Here is a 23,211-nt window from a genome sequence, read left to right on the forward strand (position 1 = left end):
CAGAAACCATATATGCTTTTTCCTCACTGCAGCATTTTCTTACCGTTTTCAATCACAGGAAAAGGAAGCTTTCAAGAAAAATCTTTGGACACCATTAAGACCCATAGACGAATTGCTACTTTGAAACTTCTGTGTAAAGGAAGAATTTCCTTAACAAATACTCTTGGTAAATGCAATACAACCCTGCTTCTGAGGATTCAGATGACTCAAGTCTGTAGTCTGGCCTACAATGACGTGAGGCACTGCAGGTTCCCTTGAAAGGGTGAAAATTCCTTCTCCTGATTTCCCATGGTCCAGTCTCTCTCTTCCTTGGGAAAAGCAGCCAACCTTACAGAAGTGTGGGAATCAGCGGTGTTACGACTGCCTAGGGAATATCACCTCATCTTTTTCAGACAGGAAGAGAGAACAGCTCATCCCTGTGCCTGTGGCACTACCAGAGTTGGGAAGAAATCCCAGTTACAGGAAAATAACAGAATGGGACTAGCATTGACAGAGAAGGCTCACGGAGAGCAGCTGTGAAAAAGTGAGCAAGTACACCAGGGATAACGAATGTGCACCAGGGAAGCGATGTCTCTTACAGCAGCCCCACAGTATTTTACTCCATAAATTTCGGACAGTGAGATGTATCAGTTGGCAGGCATGCATGCGAAGACTACGCAGGAAGAAATCAAAATCCAACCGACAGACAAAACCACAATATAATCTTTTATTATAAGCTAATTTACTTGATGGTCTGACTCATGATTTTCAAGTCCTTGGGGTTTGCAGCACTGCTCCACTTCTCCACCAGATCAAGCGGTACATTTACCTTCCAAGGTCCTGAAAAGGCATTTGGGCTCTGTTGCTGCTGCTTCATTTCACTGCTTGCCGGGGTCAACTACAGATGTTTCAGTTTCACCGTGCATTTAGAAAAGGGCCAGGTCAGGGGTTCGTACACACCCCGATGCCATCACCCAGCTTGAATCGCGCTCAGGCTTCCAGAGTTAGGGAACTCGTTACGGAAGGGCTCCCTCCTCTTCGAAGAGGCGGCGGTGACCCTCGCACAGCTCGTTCAGGGACGTACTCCGCTACCATCCTCACGCTGCACCCCTCAGAGCAGCGAAGATCCCTGTTAACGTGCCCGCACCTCCCGTTTCGCCAGTCCACCCGCGTCGCCGCCGCACGGCCGGCTGAGGGAGGCGGTACCGGCGCCAGCTAAAGGGAACGGGACACGGGGCTCCGACTCGCCAGACCCCGCGCTTCCTAGGGGCTGCCGCAGGCTTCGGCTTACAGAAGTAGCTAAGGAGTGGGAGCCCAACCCGCGGTGATCTGCCACGCCTGCCCCAAGCCCCTCGGACCCTCCGGGGGCGGCCCCCGAGCCCGCCAAAGCGCGAGCTCGCCTCGGTCCGGTCCGGTCCGCAGCGGCTGCCCCGGGGTCTGCGCGGCCCCGCGCTGAAGAGTGCCGCCAGCCCGGTGCTCCGCCTGGGCAGCGCTGGACCGGGCCCGGCTCGGCCGGGCTGCGCTGGAAGCTGATGCGGCGAGAGTGACACCGCCGGGTCCCCTGCCCTGCGACCGCCGCGCAGGAAGGAGGGAGACAGCGGGACAGCTCCGGTATCCCTCCGCGGCGCCGTGCGCGTGTTTGCGGCGGAGGCGGCTGCTTGGGAAGCGCGTGAGGCAGCGCTGCAGGGAGGGAACTACTTTCAGGAAACTCGAGCTCAGGGCAGTGGCGGGCGCCGCGGGCCCGGCCGGTGCGGGCTCAGTGTCAAGGGGATAACTTTCTTCCCCTCGCTCTTCCCTCTCCTCCCTCCTCCCTTTTCCCCCTGGTTATTTTGGATCAAGCTGTGGCGGCGGAAGGAGCTTGAAGTCAACGCTTCCGCCCAGTTTTCCTGTGAGGAGGAGGCGGAGGCGGCTGCGAGGAGCCGAGACGGTAGCTAATGGAGTTGCTGCCGAGGAGGGAGCGCGGCCGCTGAACTTCCCCGCAGGCTTCCTCCCTCCCCTGCCTCTCGTCCTGCGGCCGGGGCTCCTCTCTGGCCCTGGCAGCTCCTTTCTCCCAAGCTCCCCGCTCCGCTCCTCATACAAACAGCCGTGACGCATCCTCCCTCTCCTCCGTTCCCCCCCCCCCCTTCCCACCCCCAGGCTGGCTTAAAACGCCTCCCTTCCCCCGTCACCAGCCTTCTCCTTGGGGCCGGCTCGTCCTCCCTCCGCAGTGTTCGGCGTCGCTTCGAAGGGGGTGGGAGAGCCCAGCCGAGCAGCTCGGCCCCCCCTTCCCCCCCCCCCCCCCCCCCCTTCCGTGCCTGCCCCTGCCTGTGGCGGCTCCGGTGTCTGGAGGAATTTCTGCCGCTGCCTGCCCCGGCTGGGCGAGGGAGGCAGTGGAGCAGCAGCGGGAGGAGCTGCAACGGGAGATGAGCTGCAGCGGGAGGACGGTGCGGTGCAGTTTTTTGCATCGCGGAGCCCTCCCTCGTCTCTGCCTCTCTGCCCCCCTTTAACTGGAAGCAGCTCAAGAGCAGAAGATCCGTGGTTGTTTCTGCTGTTTCCACCACTGCCTTCACCACCATCATCATCGTCATCTCTAAAGACAGGGGAAATACGCTCCAGTGCCGGACAACAGGATTTCGTGTTTCCAGGATAAAGATCGCTCACCCCACCGTTTTCCCTCCTCCTCCCCCCCTTCTCAGCGCTGCCCGGGCCTGGCCGGGGGCGGCAGCCCGGGGGGTAACAATGGTGAAGTTTCTGGTGAGTTCTGGCTGCGCCCTGGCTGCGTCGGTGCTGCTCCGTCTCCCTGTCGGATCGCGGTGAGGAGAAAATGAGCGAAGAGACGGCGACTTCTAACAACGAGTAAGCGCCCGTTCCCCCTGCTCGCCGTGGCGGTGGCTTCCCCCCGGGATCGGGATCGGGATGGGGCCGAGCCTCGGCGCGTCCCGCGGCTCCACGCCCGCGGGGGCCTTTCGCTGCGCACGTACGTGTCCTGGCCTCCCCCTGCGCGTACTGCGCATTTCTGCTCGCGTCCATGGAAGCCCTGAAGCTGTCTCTTTGTGAAGGGGCTTGGTTTAGAAGGGCTGCGAGCGGGGGGGGTCAGAAAAGCGTGCTTTAATTAAAGCCCGATAGAAAACGGTGCAGGTAACAACAGTGTCTCGGGGGAGGGGGAAGGGTTTCGAATGCCCAGAGAGGTATCGGCACGTACTACCTCTGATAATAATCCTATTACTTGTAGATATTTCACATGGAAACTAGTGTGTGGGAGCTTCATCCTGCAGGAAACTGCTCCTGAATTTTAATTGGATGAGTCAGTCAGTGTAAATACAGCTAAAACCTACCCTGGAGCATTTTTTTTTTTTCCTTTTAATAAGCACTTAGGATCTTAATTCTTGGATTTTTTTTATTATTATTTTAAGAGGAAGGGGACAGTTCAAGGCTCTCAGTATTTTTAGTGTGACTGGTTTGGAGGAAATTCAGAGAATATGTGTGTGCGCGCGGCTGTATCCCCCTGCATGTAGTCTGTCTTTGAAATACATTTTGGGTCGGAGGAGATAAATGCTTGTCAGGAAACACCCGAGTTCTTTATGGCGTTGAAGAACGAGCAAGAAGTATTTTGAAACTTTCGCTGCGATCGGGACGTTTAAGGTCGGTCGCTGCAGTCTCCGCGCCTTAGCGTTACGACTTGCGGTGCCGGCGTTGGCTCGGGCCGATTTTATGAATGATGCGGGTGGTGGCCGCGGCCATGGCGGAGCGGAGGCAGCTCCTCGGCCGTCGGTGGTGCGTCTGGGCGGCAGCGGCGGCCGAGCGGCTCCGCGGCGGGAGCTCGGCGCTGCCCGCTTCGCTGCCTTCCGCAGTAAAGCCTGCCTGGCTTCCTTGGCGCTCCCCGAAGCGTGGCGGCCTGGCCCCGGGGGAACTGTGCGGGCAGGGGCAGCGAGCCCGGGGAGCTCCGCGCTGCCGGTCGCGGAGCGCGGCGCGGGGCGGGCCGGGCGGGAGCTGCTGCGGCGCCCGCGGGGCCGGGAGCGGGGAGCCGGGGCCGCCGCCATGTTTCCTTTTTTGTGAATCGCTCTCATTTGCATACCACAATCTCCATTCATAAAAAAAAAAAAAAGGGGGGGGGGGAAAAACCAACCCTTGCCGTCATCGCGGCTGACCTGCGGCAGAACCTGCCCTGCAGAGTGCCCCGAGCTGCTGCTACGGTGCAGGGACCCTCCCGCGGCCGGCGGAGGAAGGTCTCCAGGACCGGCTGTATTAATATGTGCTGCTCGCTGGTTGTTGACACAGTTATGTGGGAAATATCAGCTCGGGGAGGTGCTGGGAGCACGTGATCCGCTCCATTCATAAAATACCTGGCTGTCCATTCACAGAGCAGCACAGCCTCTGCATTCAGCAGCTCCGCGGATCAGACCTGCACGGGAAGGGAGAGGAGCCAGGCCGGCAGGCGCAGCGCAGAGGGCGGCAGAAAGAAGGCTCATGGCTGCGACCAGGGGAGCCCGCACCAAAGATGGGGGGTGGGCATTTTCATAGCGTTTGTTTGTCGTTTTCTTGTAAAGGAGCATTAGTTCGGAAACGCCTTGTCGCTGTGCCGTCTAACATCTAAGCAGGGAAGAGTTTTATTCATAAAACACTGAAATATTTTCCCCTTCAGACACTGACTCAAAACCAGAATATTGAAGATCATAGTCATTATTGTGAACCTGTTTTCAAGACAGTATGTTAATACATTTTGGGCAATTTACATTTTATTGAACAATACCGTCTTGTATCTGCAAGATATCAGCATAGTGTAGGAAGGAAACCGATCGTACCAAATGAGACATACGAAAATACTGCCTGTTATAAAATGCAGGTAACAGTGAAGACAACTAAATCGATAGAAATCAGCAATGCAGTTGTGGTTTGATTTGGTTTTTTTCTTCCCCTGTTTGCACTGAGGATTTTGCAGGAGATTAGTTATCGCCATTTCTCCTTAACCTATGCTGTGGCTGAAGAAACCTCTGAAATAACAGAAATGTTTTAATATGGCAGAAACTGTTTAGAGGTCAGTGCATTCACTTTAATTTTTTAAATTTTTTTTTTTAAAAGAAACCAGCAACAAATTGAATGAAAGTTGGTGATGAAGCATTCCTGAAGCAGTGTATTTGTTTGATGTAACTGTTTTGTGGTGTCACTGTTAAAATGGTGATGTTCGCTGCTCATGGATACACTATTTCATTATCTTAACAAATTACACTAAAGTGATCTTTAATTATACATTTATGGAGTGGATAAGTGTTTGTTGGTAGCGCAGCCTAAGGGAATACCTGCCAGATTAGTAATCTTTACTTAAAATGAGAAAGGAAAGCTCATGCACAGTATTTGGTTTGGGTTAACTCGGTGTTATAAAGCTGAATGTGTATAACCTCACAAAACACTATAAACAGTGCCTTTTCTCGAATAATAGATTCTTTTAACTTTGGTTATGAGACTATCAGAAGAAAAATATGAAAAATATTGCTTTTTTCTGTTTCAGTTGCCCTTTTTTTTTTTTTTTTTTGACAGCATTTTTGGTGAGGCCAAAGTCGTCATTTCTCTTTGGTTTATTTTGCACGTAGCACAAGTGTGTCATTTGAAATGACTGGAGAAATATGCTTGAAACTCCAAACAACCATTTGTGAAAATAAGGCCTATCTACCAATTGAGATTCATCATATATTTAAAGTTCACTGTGTTTAATTTTATCAGTATAATTGGTGACATCAGTGGCCTTGAATTCATTAACAAATCTCTTAGCATATAAGGGTAAATATGCGTACTTTGCAGTGCATTTTGTGTCTTTGTGGCTACTGGGAGTATTCTGGTAATTGAGCATTATTCTTTGTTTATAAAACTTAATGTTATGGAGTAAGGTATAAATATTTGTAGTGTGTAGAGTTTGACCTCAGCTAATAATGTTAGATTCTCACTGGTGGTGAAAGACCAATTAAAAAAGCTGCATTAAGAACTACTAGGTTTCTTGTCAGCCATGAACATATGGAAGGCAGCCATATGAACAAATATGATTGCCATGAATGAGTCCTCGTTGGTGATTTTCACACGGTTCTTGTATGTTTTTGTATTTGTCAGTTAGGTATTAGTTAAATGAGAGTATTTCTGTACCTCCAGATAATTTTACCTCCCCTTTTTTCCCCTCCCCAGTGGTGTTTTGCAGTCACTGTGGTCAGCATTAACACAATGTGGGGTTCACAAATACTGTCAGTTTCTAAAGGAAGGCATTAGTGGGATTTGTGGGTCAAATTGCAGTTCATGCAACTTAACATAATAATGTCAAAACAGGCAGGTCAGCAAGCACTGTACCAAAATTCCTGATTTGGTGGCAGGTTTTATTGCTGTCTGTAAATGCTACTGAATTTCAGTGTTAGGTGAAACAGAATGATTGTTACGTTACGTAGTCCCCATTCAGCAGGGATGAATGATGACAGACTTAAGATGGAGTCTGAGTTGCTGCTATTGAAAAGTAGGCATGCTGCTTTATTGGCTTGTTTACTTTCCTCTGTATTGCAGGTGGCCTCTTTCTTTTTCAGGGAATCCTTGTGATCTTGAATTATATTCAGTTTGTTTTATGTACTTTACAGATTCAGACTGTCATATGCTAATTATTTTGCTACATAAATATAGGCAATCTTATACTCATTTTCCTAGATAGTTAAAGAGATTATAAATTAAAGAAACACAGATATACAGATATATACTAATGCTATTTGTTTAGCAGCCTCTAGATTATTGTGTTGTAAATATCCTCAGTGTTGATTTCAAAAGTAAAGCTGAACTAAATTTTTAAAATACTTGGTATCTTCACGTCTTCCTTCAGTATTTATGAAAATGCTGTTTATGCTTCATTTGTGCTTCAGAACTTCTTCTGTTACATGCCTAAATACTGAAAGATGAACATGAAATCATATGGCAGGAAGTAAAGCCAACTAGTTTGGTTTTATTAGCTCTCAGAGGGTTTTAACACTTTTCAGCAGGCTAATTTTCTTTCTGCTATTTAGGGTATATCTATAAACTTTGGAATTCTTCATCCCTTAATGTAATTTGAAAAAAGAGGAAAGATTTTATTTTTGCTAAGGAAGGCATCTTCTAAACAAAGTGATTATATGAAATCATTGCAATCCTGATATATTTTCTTTTGGGGGAATGGCTCCTAAAGAGTCCTGGGGAGGCTTTTCCAGTCTTATGAACTGCTTATTGCTGTCTCTTTGGCTTTATGTTACACGACACTATTTTGAAGGTGAAACTATATTTGCAGGTTATATAATCTGTGAGTCAGGGGAGTTGTTTTGTTCAGGGTTTGGTTTTGGTTTTTTTTTTTTTTTTGGTGGTTTGTTTTATTTGTTTGTTTTTTGTTTTTTAAGCAAAAAATAGGGTTCACCTTAGCAGCATTTCTTGATTACTGTGGTATTGCAGAAGAATATTTTCTGGATGTTTTAGCATAACTGGAGCCAGCAATAATACTTGAAATTAAAAAAATGCTGTGTTTCCCTTGTTTATTCAATTAAAATTTAACATTTTTGAAGTGTTAAGTGGCAGTGAAGATGCCAGCCTGTGTTTCAAAAGTAGAGGTGTTTCTTGAAAGAAATACATCTTGATAGTATAAGAAGTCATGGGATTAAAGCACAGGGCATTCCTAGTGGGTTTTAGGCTTAACACTGGCATTTTTGTTTCTTACTTACCCAGTCTTGTGTATATCTGGAAAAGTCGTATGCATTGGTGATGACTTCATGGGATATGAGAAACATCAGAAACAAAAAATACTTTTTAGAATATTGGCACAAATTTAAAGGAAATATTTTTGTCTTTTTTGGTTTTTACTCTCCTGATTGAAAAAATGTAACTGTGATATGGCATACAATGTATTTTGGCTTAAATGGTGGTGTTCTAATGTTTAAATGTCTGCTTTTTCCCTGTTACTCTTCTTTCTCAATCGAAATGTGTTGAAGCTTCCTTAAAGGAATTTGAAAGATGGCTGGGAGTTGCCATGTTTTTGAGGATCCCAGTTTCCTTAGGGTTATATTAAAAAGGAGCTATCTGTGTCTTTTCCCTCTTTGTTCTAATGTGCAACAGTATTTAAGCAAGCAAATTTTAATTAGCACAATTTGCACAGTCACTGAATGGCTGGAATTGGTTGTAAACAAAAAATAAATGGTGCCTGAAAATACAAAATCTGTTTCTTCTTTCTCTCCCTTGAAAATACGCATTTCTTTTTCTGAAAGCACTTCTAGACATGAAGTATTTATTTAGTTATTGGCGACTAATGTGGCACAAATATTACAATTAAAATTCAATAAGATGTAAACATATTTACAACATTTTTTTATACTTTCTAATACTTTTTTAGGTGTATCTTCTAACCAGTCTTGGTATTCAGCAGAAATAATCTTTAGCAAAGTTTGGTTTTGAGGGAAGGAAGGGGACTGGCTGCTCTCTCAGTATGCCATGTTAACATATATTTCTAGACTTCAGACAATGGCAGTACGTGTATTTGTTGGGCTCACTTTTCCTGTACTCCCTAAGAGAAGATTTTTCTGTTGTTTTTTTGCTAGTGCTTATACTCTGATCTAGTAAAATCTGTTGGCTGGCATTACTCCCTGTGTTTTTTCTCATATCTGAGGTAGTATTATGTTGTATATGGTAACATATTTTATGGTCTATGGTAAACATGGTATCCCTCATACTTGACAAATATCTGTAATGCGAATCAGTCTGTAAGACTATGGTGGTATTGAGAAGCACTTCCTTGTAGGAAATAAGCAGACATTTTAAGTGCATGTGTTTTCACATCTTTTCAAGCTTATCACACAATAGTCATGCTGCTGTCTGTGATACCAGTTTATTAAAATAATGTATATTCATTTATTTATATTCAGTGCTTTATGTTCACTGTTTTCTTCCTACCTATGATAAGAAATGAATTAAAAAAAAACTCAACTAGCCAATAAATCTTTAGGTAATCTAGGGGACAAAAGATGTGCATTTAAGTGCTGTGAGTACTAAAATTATTTATGAATGTGTTCAGATTAAATAATAACTGACTTGCTACACACAGTTGCGGGCCCAAATTCCCAAATAAGATGGGGAAAATAAGAAAAATGTCCCAATATAATGACAATAACTGCATTATACATACAGGAAGATCACAAGCATTTTTTTCTCTTAAGAACTCACTGTCGTATGACAGTAAATACTTCAATTCAAACAGGGAAAATAGGCTGTAGAAACTTCAGCAGTTACTGTTCTCCATGCTGCTTTGTTGCCTGATACCAAACTTTCATTCAGACGAAAATATTCTTCATGTGTGAGTTACACAAGAACTCTCCAAATGTGTGCTTTTGAAACATCTAAACTGACTGAAAAAGAGGTGGTAATTTTTTTTTTTTCCTCCTTCATGAATGAATACACCTCCCCAGGTGTATTCATTCTTGTGTTTGAAATTTTTGGCTACTGCTATTTGCGATAAAGAAGCTGTTTGCATCGATGTCTGGCTTGAACGGTTTGTGAAAGCAGGTGTCAGGTCTGTGGCAGAGTTGTCCTTTTTCCTTTTTTCTCTTTTTTTTTCTTTTTTCCTTTTTTTTTTTTTTTTTTTTTAAGATACTCTAGAAAAATGGTACCAAATAAATAAGTTCAAGAAGTTTTCTCCGAGGTGATTTGCCAAGTGTTGACAGTTACCCTTTTTCTTTGGCTTGTACTGACGAGTTACTACACTAACTGAAGTTTGTCAAGGTAAAAGATTGAACTGATTTATTTCAGTTTTAGTAAAGCTTTAGTAAAGTCAGATGCTGTGAATAAACAAGTGTAGCAACAAGAAGCATTGAGAATGTCATTAATAAAGCAAGTAATTACTGAAAACTGGGGTAGGGGTTAGTAAAAATTGTTATTGAGACTGCCCACCTATCCTAAACAAACCAAAAACTGGTGAAATAAATTCTCAATGAGGATTCCTGCCTGTGACTTTTTCTCTTTCAGAAATTGTGCAGAACTGTTTTGGTGAAGTGGTATAAACCTTGAGGGCAGAAGGGATTTCTCTCTTCAACTTCTTGAAAGGATTTAAGTAAGGGTAGGAAAGGTGGGAGTACAGGATCTGCTCTGATTTAGGAATATTTATGTAGCTTCCTAGAAACTTTTAACTCTTTCAGATGTGATAAAGTACTCTGTGCTTTAGGTATATCTTTCTGTGAGCGGCAAGCTCACTCTGGATCCCAGTGTAGCATGTTGTAATATGAAGTCTGTGATAGCAGCTTGAGCCTGTGGTGTGTTCCAGCTTGGACAGGAATGCATTTCTGAAATGTGTAAAGGAGGTAATTCAGGATCTAGACGTGAGGTTTATTACCTTTTTAAAATGGCTAATCGTGGTTTGTTTCGAGTTTTTTTAATCTATGTAAGTGACTGACCTTATGTACCAAACCTGTGTGTTTTTAAGCACTAATTACTGTTGCTAATCACTGGTCTTTGCTCCCTTTAGGATGTTAGATTGGACTTTTCCTAGTAGGGTAGAACAGAGATAGGTACGTTTGTGTCTTCTTCAGGGAGCAGTTCATAGAATCATAGAACAGTTTGGCTTGGAAGGGACCTTCAAAGGTCATCTAGTCCAGCCACCCTGCAATGAGCAGGGACATCTTCAACCAGAACCACACTCAGCCTGGCTTTGAATGTCTCCATGGATGGTGCATCCACCACCACTCTTAGCAGTCTGTACCAGTATTTTGCTACCCTCATTGTAATGAATTTTTTACTCATGTCCAGCTGGAGTCTCCCCTATTTTAGTTATCTATGTTATTACAAGTTCCGCTTGTAGTTCAGATGTTACTGATCTGTGCTACTGATGTTATTCAGAAAAACCACTAGGGTTGCTGTCTCTTACTTCAGTTTTGTAGAAATTTTTTTGAAAATGTAGAATTTTTTTTTTTTTTTTTTTTTTTTTAGGAAAAAACCAACCCAAAAAAAACCCAAACAACTGTAGAAGAAACTATGATGTATGATGGCTGGTACCAGTGTGCACATAATGAGTGTGCTAAGGGAATGTAAAGTTGTAAATGAAATGCTTGAGAATTGTCAGGTCTGAGATCTGAGATTGTTTGTGCAGATACAATCCATGTGGCCAGAGGGCATGAATTTTGATGATTTTGATAATGAGACAGAGCCAGGAGTATGATCAGATTGCCTGCTTGCTCTCAAACCTTCAATACTAGGAAACGCACATTTCTTTTTTTTCAGCCTCTTGCTTCATTTGCTGCTCATCCTGTGCCAGAGAGAACTATACTTTCTGATCACACACAGGTGGTGCTGTGAAATTGAAGACTGTATCTTAATAAGTGCTAAAATTCTATAAATACTAATACTGAAAATAAGGCAGCGTTCTAAGTTTGTTAGGGGTTGGTTTTTTTTTTTATTATTATTTGTTTGCTTCTGCAGTTTAGTCTTGAATTTAGTCTTTAATCCTCCCGTTTCAACTCTGGGAGTATTTCAGTCGGTAATACTGCTGTTACTTTAACCAGATTTGTAGTGTATTTCTTGCATGCTTTTGCTAGCATGATTTTCTTAGTTCTTCCTATTTGAAAGTTGGGTTTTGGTGGTGTTTTCTGTTTGGTTTGGGTTTGTTTTGTTGGGTTTTTTTTCCTCCCAATTTGGAAGCTCTTTCTAGTGTAGCATGAGAAATTATTTTAGGGAATAACATGTTAGTAATCTTGGACTTTTGGTTTGGTTCTTTTAAGGCAATAATGACATCTGTTATGAGCAAGTCGTGCCGCCGTGGGATGTCAGTCGCACAGAGCTGGTTAGGCTGTTGACATGTATGACCATAATTGCCATGGAGGCACCTGACATACAGGTTGCCATTAAGACTGGATTTCTGTGGTGTCCTCGTGTGTCCTACAGGAATAGCGTCATACTTCGGGCATGTAAGTGCAAAATTCTTGCAGCTGTCATTGAAACTAAAATGCCAGTTGCTTGTAATTTCTTAATCAGTAAATGTGTTTTCCTAATTAGATTTTTTTTTTTTTTATGGAAATTGACAGGTAAAACGTATTGTTGTTAAAAATGTTTAGTATGTTCTGCTCTGTGGTTCCTGAAGGTGTTGGAGATCCTAAAATCAGGCTGTTATTACACAGCTGTTCGTACGCATTAAGGCCCATAAATGTCCTGATTGAATCTTGCTTCATCTTCTACTTCTTTCAGCCTCCAGAAAACTTTTTAATGGATGTGTAACCACTGCTTAAACAATCCTGTGATGATCTCTATCACAGTACTTTCATGCTTTCTGTATTTGTACTGAACGGGTCTAGCTTAAAATATCTTATATTGTCTTAGCTGTATTCAACTTGACACATCCTCTAGAAGAGCCCCCATATGCACCTTAAAATGTACCTGCTTTGTTACTATGGTGATGGAAAGGAATCGTGCATGTTAACAACCCCGCATTAGGTAATGGAGGATTTGTAGAAATCAGTTAAGCGTTTGCCTGGGGTGCTGAAAATTGAGTCTGTGACCATACCTCCACCCCAGCCTCTTGGCTACAGGCAGGCTGAGGGAATCTTGTGTTGCCCGATTAGATGCTTCTCTGTTTTCAGACTGTGTGTGAAGAAGACTTTTTGGAGATGGTTTCAGGAGTTGCAGTAATGTTGCCTTATCACATGCTTTTAAGTGCCTTATGGTATACTTTGGGTGCTGTGCACAGCATAAAGGCGATGCTTGTGCAAGCACGTTGAATGTTTGTCCCTGATATAAAACTAGGTTTGTTTTTCTTTGAAGTCCCTAGGTTCACAGTGCAGAATATCACTACATTTTATTTCTCTGTTACGGCTGCCTGCAAATCTTGCAAAGGGAGAATATGTCCACAGTCATTCCCCTGAAGCAAAGTAGAAAACATGAGCTCTTCTTCAGCTGTTAGTTGAATTCTGGATGAAGAGCAAGTCTATTCAGGAAGCTGTTCCAGAACAAGACGAATTTGGAGTGCTATAGTTTAGTAAAGGTATTTTCCTATGGGGGCCTTTATTCTCCTTCTGGAGTACGTTGTTAACTAGGGGAAGACCAGTAAGCTTAGTTTTCTAATTAGAGCAGCTTTTCAGGTTCTCCCTCTCTTGTCTGCTGTACCTTTTTAAAACTGTAGTTTTCCTAAATTAGTTATTTTGTTATTAACTATTTTGGGGCTTTTGTGTTTGGTTTTTTTTGTTGTTGTTTGTTTGGATATTTCTTTTTTGGGGGGAGGAGGGTTTGGTTTTGTTGTTTGTGTTTTTTGTTTGCTTTTATTATTATTTGGGCTTGTTTGGGGTTTTGTTTTTTACTGCTGAAAGTGGCGTATCTTTCTGTGTTTTGAAGTGTGTTGCCTGTTAGAGCTATCCTTGTTAGTTTTGGTTTTAGCATTTTAGGAAGCATTTTTCTGAGCATTTCTCTGAATCAGTGTTCTCATACAGCTTATCCTGAAAAGCTTCTCTGGACAATAAGACACTGGTTATTGTCTCTTCAAGACATTTTGACTTGCCCACTGAGCACCCTCACAGGTCTTAATACCAGGGTTTTACCCTTGAGCAGTGCTAGCAAGAAGCTTGTGTTTTGCCAATCCGGGACATAAAAAACATAACCTAAATAAAAAGATGTGTTTCCTTTGCTGAAGACAGAATGCTTCCCACAAGCTGCAAGTTCATCTTCCTTTCAGCAGTGAAAGGAGAAGAAATTGCAGTATTGTTGAAAATCAATGCTGAGTGACTTCTCTGCAGAAAATTCAACTTTTTATGATTGTGAACAAATCTTCCTGAAGTAGAGCTACAGCTATATGTGTAGCTTTTCAAAACAAAAGCAAAATGTATGGATTAGACTTGTGAAATGATTGGAAATAAGTTTACTATATCTGTTACTTCAGCTGTTTTTTTTTTTAGACCTGAGCAACTGCTGGAAGGTACAGGATTGGCTTTTGGCAAGTCTGTGGTGCATGAGCTTGATCCCACAACTGAAACTCAATGAATGAAATAAAATCTTTTAAGTAAGCTTTAAGGCCCTCACACTTCTTCCAACTGGAGGGTGCAAACAATGAGCTTTTGTCAGTGTACCATCCCAAATAAGACTTGGTGATCCAAATATCTCCATGTGCTTCAGGAAAAGATCATTTCAGTAGAGAAGTTGCAAGAGGTATCCTAACTAAATTTCCAATGCTAAAAGAAGGAACAAGTGTAACTTCTCAAGGGCAGGAGTAATTTTGGCCAGTTTATCTGAGATTGCTTCACAGTTTGTTTCCAAGGCAATTACAACCAGATAGTGCAGAAATGGTTGCATCCTGTGTAGAAAGGATCTGCTTTTTACATTTTGTTTCTTGTCTAACTTACAATTTAGATATTTTACAGTGGAGAGAGTATAACTGTCATTTCCCTATTGCAGCATTAATATCTGTGATCTAGGATGTATTTGGTGAGAAGGAATTTTTTTTCTTTCCAGTTTTGGTATTCCTTGTCTGAGACAGATATTCTTTTATTTTGTCTATATAATAAAATTATATATTTGATTCCTGAGAAATACAGTTTTAACACTTAAACTGAAGGATGCCATTCAAGCTTTTATCGTTAACCAAGAAATTCAGTTTAGTTGTATTGTATCTTCAGTAGGATGCAACTTTTGTTGTCTTTATTTACCCTGGAAAATGGTGTTTTCCAAAGGACTATTTTTCCTTTCCTCTGCAAGGTGTTCTTGTTATAGCTCAGCAAATAATTCTGTCAGGAATAGCTTTTGTTTGACTTTGTCAATAGCAATGTTGGTCAAAAAACAGGAAGTTCTCTTTGTGCATTATTCCAGTAGAATCACATGAAGCTCAGATATATCTGAAGTTTTAAATAATCAGGTAGTATTTGTATGCCTTCACTATTGGAAATTACTGTAATATCTGACAGAAGTAGGGAGGATTATGCATTACTTCTGTAGGTTGTTTTTTGTTGTTGTTGTTGGTTTGTTGTTTTTTTTATGGTTTAGAATTTTTTCCTAATGATGAAACTTCTGTTCATTCATCTTTCAGTCTTGTGAGCTCCATTACATACGATATCCTTCAGAATAGACAATGTTTTGTGTGTGGCTTATTCACTTCAATATGTAGCTTTGCAGCAGCAGTTGTTGAACCTGGTGGTTGAGGCTGCTACAAGTGAGGTTCAAAGATCCACAGGAATCAAATTGAATTCAGTATTAATGATACTATTTGGAATTGAATTAAATTATCTGTCTATAACTTTGAAGGTCTAGAAGTTGATGTTCCTTTGTAAAACTGTTGAGAAAAGGGTACTCGCAAGCAAACCTTTGTAATTCTGTGGGGTTTTTTGAGACATGAATCTGAACTAATTTATAAATGCCTCCTTCCCAAACCATATGAACTTTTGTAGTGCTGTATCTGATACCTGCTATGGGTGCATTTACGTTAATATTTTTTGATAGACTATTTACATAATCTGACTCTTCAGAATGGGTTTAGGATTTTTTTTTTTTTTGAGAGAGGTGTGTTCAGATTCTTCCTTGTCAACCTGTGAAGTATTTCAGAAGAAGCTAAAGTTGCATAATTACACAAGCCATTTAAGAAAGAAATACAAAGAATTCCATTAATGCCTTGTGATTTACTAACACTGACAAATCCAGTTTCACTAAATAAATAGTACTGGTGCTGTCATTTTGACACACAAAGTAACTTTGTCTCTATACAGTTAATAGCCACCTAAAGCATCTGAAAGCAAATTTACAGTAGAGATCAGTTAATGGGGGAGAGTGGGAGTAGATTTATTTAAAATCCACTGAACTTAACTGCTCACTTGTTTGCTTTTTAAAGCAGATCTGTGGTTTGAAATGGTTTGGGGAAGTTTTTGTGACAAGGCAGATTATGGCTCAGAACTGCTCGATAAAACTGCAAAGGGGTCAGCTATGGTTTCTTCTTTCTGGGAGGTTAGAAATCTCCCTTCGAGAATGTTGAAGAAACTGGATAACTGAGATCCTGAAGATCTTCAGAGATGCAATTAATATCTGCACAAAGTGTTCCAAGGACATCACAAATTAATAATGATTTAGTACTATAATTTATTAAGGTGTTAATGCTGGTATTACCTTAATATTCATGCATGTTAATGCTTTATAGAAAACCATAAGAATTGCCATAAAAGATCTGGCAATCCTTTGTCTGACTTTTCTGCTTGCTATACTTGGTTAGAATCCACATGCATCTATTTTCTCATCAGGAAGTTTAAGCTGAAATATATTATTTGTTTCTTGATTATTTAGTGGAAAACTTAGACGTGTTTGCTTGGTAGGACCTCATTTTACTTTAGCAGCAATTTAGTTTTGGGTGGCTTTTCTGTTCTTAATACAAGTGTTGTGTGTTCAGGCATTCAGAAGTTCAAGTGAACTGAAATTGCTATGCCAGATTTTTCAGTTTTAATCTTTTGGTATAGTGTGCTGTTCATCCTTGAATGTTAGAACTTGAAATTAGTCTTAACATCTAAACAGTATTTCAGAGCATTATGTACTGCACAGGTATTTCTTGAAACAGTGTGTCTCACAAGAATCACATGAATAAGGTGATGAAATGGTAAGCATGATACTCTAGGGAAAAAACTTGAGTAATTCAGCTTTGCTAGGAAATGCATTGAATTTATGGTCATGTCAGTGTCATCTGCTTGCTTTCTGATGCTAAAGTAGTGTGTTAGCAGGAGAAGGGAGATGGGGAGGTGTTGGTGCTCTTGGGCTTTGCCTTGAACAAGGACATTCAGGCCTGGCTCATTAATACTTGGGTTTTTGTGGGTTTTTTTTTTTTTGTTTGTTTTTTTTAAGATGCTGCTTTATGCTAGATACATCTGAGGTGCAAGCCAAGGAAAGGAGTTCTTGAGAAAGAATTAGGTCAGTACTTCAAAATGTATCTGTCTATCCAATTTACCTGTGGGTCTGTTATTTTTGTGCACAAAATAAAATGTGCTTAATAGAAACCAGTTGATGCAAGGAATTTCTAACTGGTTGGTTGGGCCAGTTACAAGCTGTAAATGTGAAGTCACAGGTTTGAGAGAGCTGCTGAGTATTTTAAATTACTTTTTCTCCCCTCATTGCTGTTAGCATTGTTGGACTGCTGTTGCATGCAACACTTTCTCAGCTATAAAATCTTTATGATATATCATCAGTGAAACTCTTGGGTTTTGTTTGGTGGGGATTTTTTCTTTCTTTTTCTTTTTTTGTGTGTGGTGGGATTAGAGAGATTAAGGTATTGAATAACAATAAGGGAGAGAGGGGGAATGGAAGGACAAAAGTAAACCTTGCTGTAAGAGCTACCTGTGTCTACAAAATATATTCATTCCTTTCCCCTTATTAGAGCTGGGCCTTCTGCCAAGACAGATCTTCTGTTCCAGCTGGGCTTGCAGAAGCAGTAGTGACTGGAAGAGGTGATATATACCATTCTTTAAATTCTCAATGTCATTGACAGTTACCCAAGTTCCTATTCTTTGCTCAAGTTTATCCTTGTTAGGAGTTAAAATGAAAGGCAGTAGAGACAGTAAGACAATGCTGAAAAGATAAAGAAGACTGACAAGGGGAAAAATCTAAGGCCTAGTTTTAGGTATGCATTTTAAAGTCAATTAGGCAAACTACTGGCATTAAGTTTCTAAAATTATTTCAGATGCCCGTCTTGCTATATGAAGGCTCGTCTTGTAGCAGTCTTTTAAGCTTTTTCATTGAGTTATAGTACAGTGAACATTAGAATCCCTTATTAAGACTGCTTCTCATATTGAGTTATTTCCCTGTCACCCAGTGCATTGGGTTCTGGAAAAATACCTAGTAAACTCCACAGCCTATATTGGTGTACTGTTTGGAAGTGTTGGAAGCTATAGATAGTTTGTCTAAGAATTGCCTCTAGTCCCACCAGTGGTATCCATGGCAGTAGTAAGAAAGCATTTCTAGGCAATTTGTATCAGCTTCATTTGTTAGCTTTCTTGCTACTTTTAAATAATGCCCAAACACTGTTCTGAAACTTTAAAGAAAATGTAAAGGGAAGTTTAAATGTCTCTGTGGGGTATGCATCTGCCACTCATTATATGAAGAATGACAGGCTTCACCAGAACACCTGGTTCTTAATGCAGGAGACCATGATGCTGAAACACATTAGAACAATGTTATTTATATTCTGCCAAAAGCAATTATCCTGCAAGACTTACAAATATGTGTTGGCTTTTATGTGTGTGATAAACTACAGACTTCCTCAGAGATCTGTAGGTCTACTCAGAGTGATATATTTAAATTTTTGCAGGACTGAAGCCCAAGTGATTGCATAATAAGATGCTTCTAGTTGCAGGCATATGCTGATTATTCAGTAGTGTGGCGGAAGTGTTTGTTTGGGACTGGTCTGGTATAATTAGCATTGTTGTTATGCCAAGGTAAAGAGTTTTTACATTTAATAGTATTTGATAAGAGTTGTTTTAAGAAACCTGTTCTGATTCATCAGTTTTTCTTTCCAACAACAACTTCTAGGCTCCCCAGGGCTCGTATCTGTCAAAGAACCTTAATTTTGGTTTTTGCAAATCCTTTACTTTTCCTCCCTGTGAAGATTTATTACTCCTTAAAAGTATCTTCAGCTAGCTACTTTAAGCCCTAAAAGTGGCCTTGTTCTGTGCTGTGTCTTTTTGTCACCCTGTGACAGAAAATGAGCTCCACTGTTTGAGGGGAAAGGCCTGTGCTTTGAATCTTGGCTACCAAATAGAGCAGCTTTTCTGTTCGCTCCACAGCTGCTGTTAATGTTTCATTCTGCAACTGCTAGAGGACAGGCAAGTAACCATCCTCATATGAGACAAAAATATAACTCCATTAGTCAGCTGGTGTGGGTTGTTGAAGCAGAAATGCAGGCAGTATTTTCTCCTGGTGGAGAAAAATCCATCACATCCTATTAATGTTGCCATTAGCTGACTATGGAGGAATGTACATTTCCTGAATCCACCATTGCCTGTTTTCCTTACTTTGATGGCTGTCTACTTTAAAACTTGTAATTTAGTCATAACTATTATAAGATCATGTTACATCTCTGGGGTTAAATCTATTTGACACATAATCTATCTGAGAAAAGCCCTTAAGAAATAATGGTGCTTGACACTAACTGAACCTAAAATTATTGTGACGTGAATTAGAGAACCTTGTTCCTAAAGAAGTTCTATGAGCTTTCTGAAATCTGTAGGACTTCTAAGGTTTAGTATTTTAACTTTTAGACTATTTAGCATTTTTGGTCATTGCTGTTAAGCGTGGATTTTAAATTTTCTTTCAAAGGTAGATTTATTTGGGATTTTGTTCTGTTTTTTAATTTGGTTTTTTTGTTTGTTTGGTTTTTTTTTTTTTTTTTTACAACTGTCTTCTGAATGTTGCAAATGTGATAGGCCAGTGATATCCTTTGATCAGGATGGCTTTTTCTAAGGCAAATACAGATGTGGTCATGCTTCTTAGTTCAGTGCTTAGAGATTTTTGTCAAAATCTCTTGGCCACTTTATTCATTATTTCTTTAATTGCTTACAGGGTTTTGTTTATTTTTTTAAATGACATGTGAACAGAGAGAAGTGCTCAGTTCTCTTAAACTGTGACAGATGAATATTTAACCTCAACATCAGGAGCGAATTGTTCTTTACAATAACACTTTTGGTATTATTATACCAAATGTCATGGCTCTATGATTGCAGGTTACAGGTGCATTAACAGCTGTAAATTAAAGGTAGAATATTATTCAGTCTTATCCTGTATGGCCCACATCTTTTTCCACATTGTGTACAATATCAAAGTTGAAGAAAAAGTGATGCAATGGCAAACCATGGTCGAGTTTTTATTTTTATTGTAGTTACGTTTAAATAGAGGCAGATCCTGGATATATCTCCAGCTGGTTGGCAGATGTCTGTCTTGGTGTTTTTCATTTTACTTTAAGGCAGGTAATGGGCATCACCTCATACTGCTTTCAGTTTGCTCCCTTCTCCCTCTGGTACAGATGCTTCTTATTCTCATGAAGCTATCTATGTCATAGTGAAGAACTTAAGAACATAGTAGTGAACAGTAAAATTAAGAATATTAGATAAGTGTCTTGTTATACACATGTAATTTAGTTGTATACTTAATGAGTCTACTAGTTGAATTAAGCTAAAAAGTAAAAATTATTCAGCTCCAGCTGAGGGAGCTATTTTCTGTCATGTTGGTTCCTTGTATGTTTATGCAACTTCTGTGACCTAAAACTTAGTGTGGAAATGTAGACAAATGTAGACAAAATTTTGTGCTGTTTTACACAAGAACTTGGTTGCTGGCCTAAAAGCTGTCATAAAATGAAATCAGTATTTTGTAAGATTAAAAATAAACTATCTTTAAAAATCTGTTTTAATTTCTAGAGAAGGAGATGAACAAGATCCTATTCAATGTACTTGAGATCAGACAGTCCTAGTTTTACGAAAGAGCTAAACACAACTTCATGTATCCAGACTGGACCCTTTTGAGAAGTTACCCTCTTTTCGTTGAGAGTGAGTAGTGGAATTTCTGCTGAGGTGGTGGGTCTGGGGGTTGTTTTCCTATTGGATTTTTGCACTTTGCTGTTCAATAAAGTTTTAACGTTTTCCCCTCATGAAAGGAAGATCCATCTCCACTACATTCCTAGTTGGCCTGTCTCCGTCTGGCAGCTTCCAGGAAGCTCTGTCGGTTTCTTTTCAGCTTTCAACCTTTCTCTTCTTCAGTTTCACTCTCCTGTGAGTAGGCCTATCCTCTGCATATGTTGCTCATTAAACAGGCACCGTGTTTCCTTCAGTACAGTAATTTTCTTTGTGGCAGAGCCTTCCTGCGTACTGAATAGTGCATCTGAGTCTTTGGTTTTTCTCTGGACTACTTGAAAGTTGCATATAGGCAGGTGGCTACTTCTGTGTGTAGTGGGGAGAGAAGCTGGAGCACACTGTAAATGCTTGCGCGAGTATGGGCATGCTTCTCTTATCCCTGAAGCAACATTTCTGTAGTTCCTTCTTGTTACTTTAATATAGTGGCAGAATTTAGTAACCCATCTCACAGAGCTGTGAACACTGGTATCTGTAGTCTCTCTCTTACCTGGATCTCTTTGGATTGGGTTGGTAGGAAGCTTGTTTTGCCTCTTATGAATTGAAAGAGATTGCCATATGGTCCGGTATAGTTCATGTACACAACTATGATCCAGTAGAGGAAAGGCAAACTCCCAACCCCCCTACTGCTGTTTCAGAAAGGAACAGACAGGAGGAAGTAGGAGTGAGAACAGATTTCTGGATGGATTGGTAGGCAGTGGGGTGAATTCTTAGCACTTCCCACCAGAAGTTTATTCTAATAGGCATCTGCTTTTAACCGTGTAACTGCTGCTGGAAGCTGTAACATGAGGATCAAGAGTAAATGAATAAATAGACTCAGAGGGCTAATTTAAAATTATAATGATAAAAGTGATATCTGTGATGCTCTCAGCCTCTAGTTATTGTGAAATTAATAATGATTTATTTTAATTTTTTTTTTCTTTCAAACTTTATGTGCAACTGAATGTAAGCACTGCTGGCTGTATCTGGAAAACTCTACTGTAGCAGTAACCTGACTGAATGAGACATGAGACTTTCCTAGGATTCACACCTGGTGGTGGAAGTATGTATAGGGTATCTGCAGTGATTGAAAAATGTCAAATGCAGCAGAACATTTTTCTTGGTTTCTAGGTATCTTAAAGCAAAGGGGTAATTCTGTCTATTTGTTCCCATGCAGTACAGGAAGAACGAATGGATTTTTATGTTGCACAAATGGCTATGTTATTGGTCATCAGTTGGACTGATTTAAACCAGAGTTAAAGCAGTAAAAAAAATTAAAAAAAGAAAAACAAACCCAAAGAAATATCTTCAGAATTAAAATTTGTGTATGGACCAGAGAATAACTTCTGTGGTTTTCCTCTGAATTAAAGAATAATTTATATATAAATCCCCCACCCCCTCCCCAAATGACTAATTTAGATAAGTCTTTAAATAGTTGTGTGGGTCTGCATTTCTAATGATGAAGTATAGTGTTGGGCTGCCGCTGAAAGGGATAGTTTGTATTCACCTGTGCAGCCTTGGTCTTACATCTAAAGGGCATATGACTGCAGGTGATCTGGGGCACTGATCTGTCAGAACAATCTTTCTGGCATGATGGATTTTCTGTTTTGGTTGCACAACCAGCTTGCTTCACAGTTGCATGCTGATTTGAGTTAACACAAAGGAAGCAGCAGAACTGTGTCTCAGGTCTGGAGAAGAAAAGGGTTAGGGATTCAGGCTGGAGTTAGGTGAGTAGGTTTAGTTGCCTTCCTGTTATTCTACAAAATAAAATAGTTTTTGCTGCAGACCTACAGATGCTGAATCACTGGTAGAACTCATGTATGACTGTTTAGATATCTATAAATAAAACCTTGCAGTTAATAAGGACCTCACAAAACGAGTGATCTATGTAGCATTTATGTGCTGTGCATAGTATACTGTATTCCTGTCATATAACTGCTCAATGGAGCATCGCCCTTTAATTTGTTTGGTGGAGATGCATCGTCTGTCTATGTCAAAATGCTTGCATGAGTGTAAGCGGGAAGCTGTTTTTCTTCTGAGTGCCAGTGTACTGGAACCCAGTGTTTAAAGCTTGAAATTCATGGAATTCGTATTTCCTTGCATTCTCAAGAAATACTGAGTAACTTTCTGTAAGTAATGATCCTTATTGAAGGATAAATAGCTGCATAACTTGAAAGATTTTCATGGTTTTCTTTTTCTCTCTTCTTCCTCTTTTGGAGAGGGGAGATGTGTATTTCCTCTCCCTTATGTGCCTGGCATAATAATGCAGGAGCACAAACTAGAAAAAAAAGTGGTAAAAGCAACAGTGGCTCATGCTGCCAATAGTACTGCAGCTTGAAAAATGTGTTGTACCAGTAAATTGACTAGGCTTAATTAAAATTTAAAGAGTCTTTGCAACAAGTAGTTAACAGTATAGTTACTTCATCAATTTTTGTTACTTGTTAAAATGAATAAATGTTTTCTAGTGGAAACATTCAGTTCTCAGATGTGTTTTTCTAGGTTGTTCTTACTTTCCTTTTTTTTTTTTTTTTTTTTTGGTTATATTTCCTTGGGTGTTAGTGATTGTACATCAATGAAGATGAGCTGATGAATCACTTCAGATAAATCACATTTGTTTGGTATATATTAAACTTCTTCCAAATAGAGATTGCTATAACTCCTTTCCAATGAAAAGATTCAGACTGAGTAC

General features: G+C 40.7%; 1 protein-coding gene across 6 annotated transcripts in view; it reads left to right on the top strand.

The window, feature by feature from the left end:
* Window positions 1-1,692: 1,692 nt before the first annotated feature.
* SPRED1 (sprouty related EVH1 domain containing 1) overlaps window positions 1,693-23,211 on the top strand; it is a 61,919-nt gene continuing 40,400 nt past the window's right edge. Inside the window, exons 1-3 of one of the 6 annotated variants that reach the window (XM_065686600.1) lie at window positions 1,693-2,814; window positions 11,700-11,885; window positions 20,334-20,462. Coding sequence is in view for 1 of the 6 variants with exons in the window: in XM_065686599.1 (XP_065542671.1) it covers window positions 2,783-2,814 (32 nt within the window). In the remaining 5 variants the exon portion in view is untranslated. Of the gene's footprint in view, window positions 2,815-11,699; window positions 11,886-17,302; window positions 17,373-20,333; window positions 20,463-23,211 lie in introns of those variants that run through there. The other 5 variants (XM_065686602.1, XM_065686601.1, XM_065686603.1 and 2 more) reach the window with 5 other exon arrangements.

Source organism: Lathamus discolor, chromosome 6 (assembly GCF_037157495.1).
Source record: "Lathamus discolor isolate bLatDis1 chromosome 6, bLatDis1.hap1, whole genome shotgun sequence".
Lineage (NCBI taxonomy): Eukaryota > Metazoa > Chordata > Aves > Psittaciformes > Psittacidae > Lathamus > Lathamus discolor.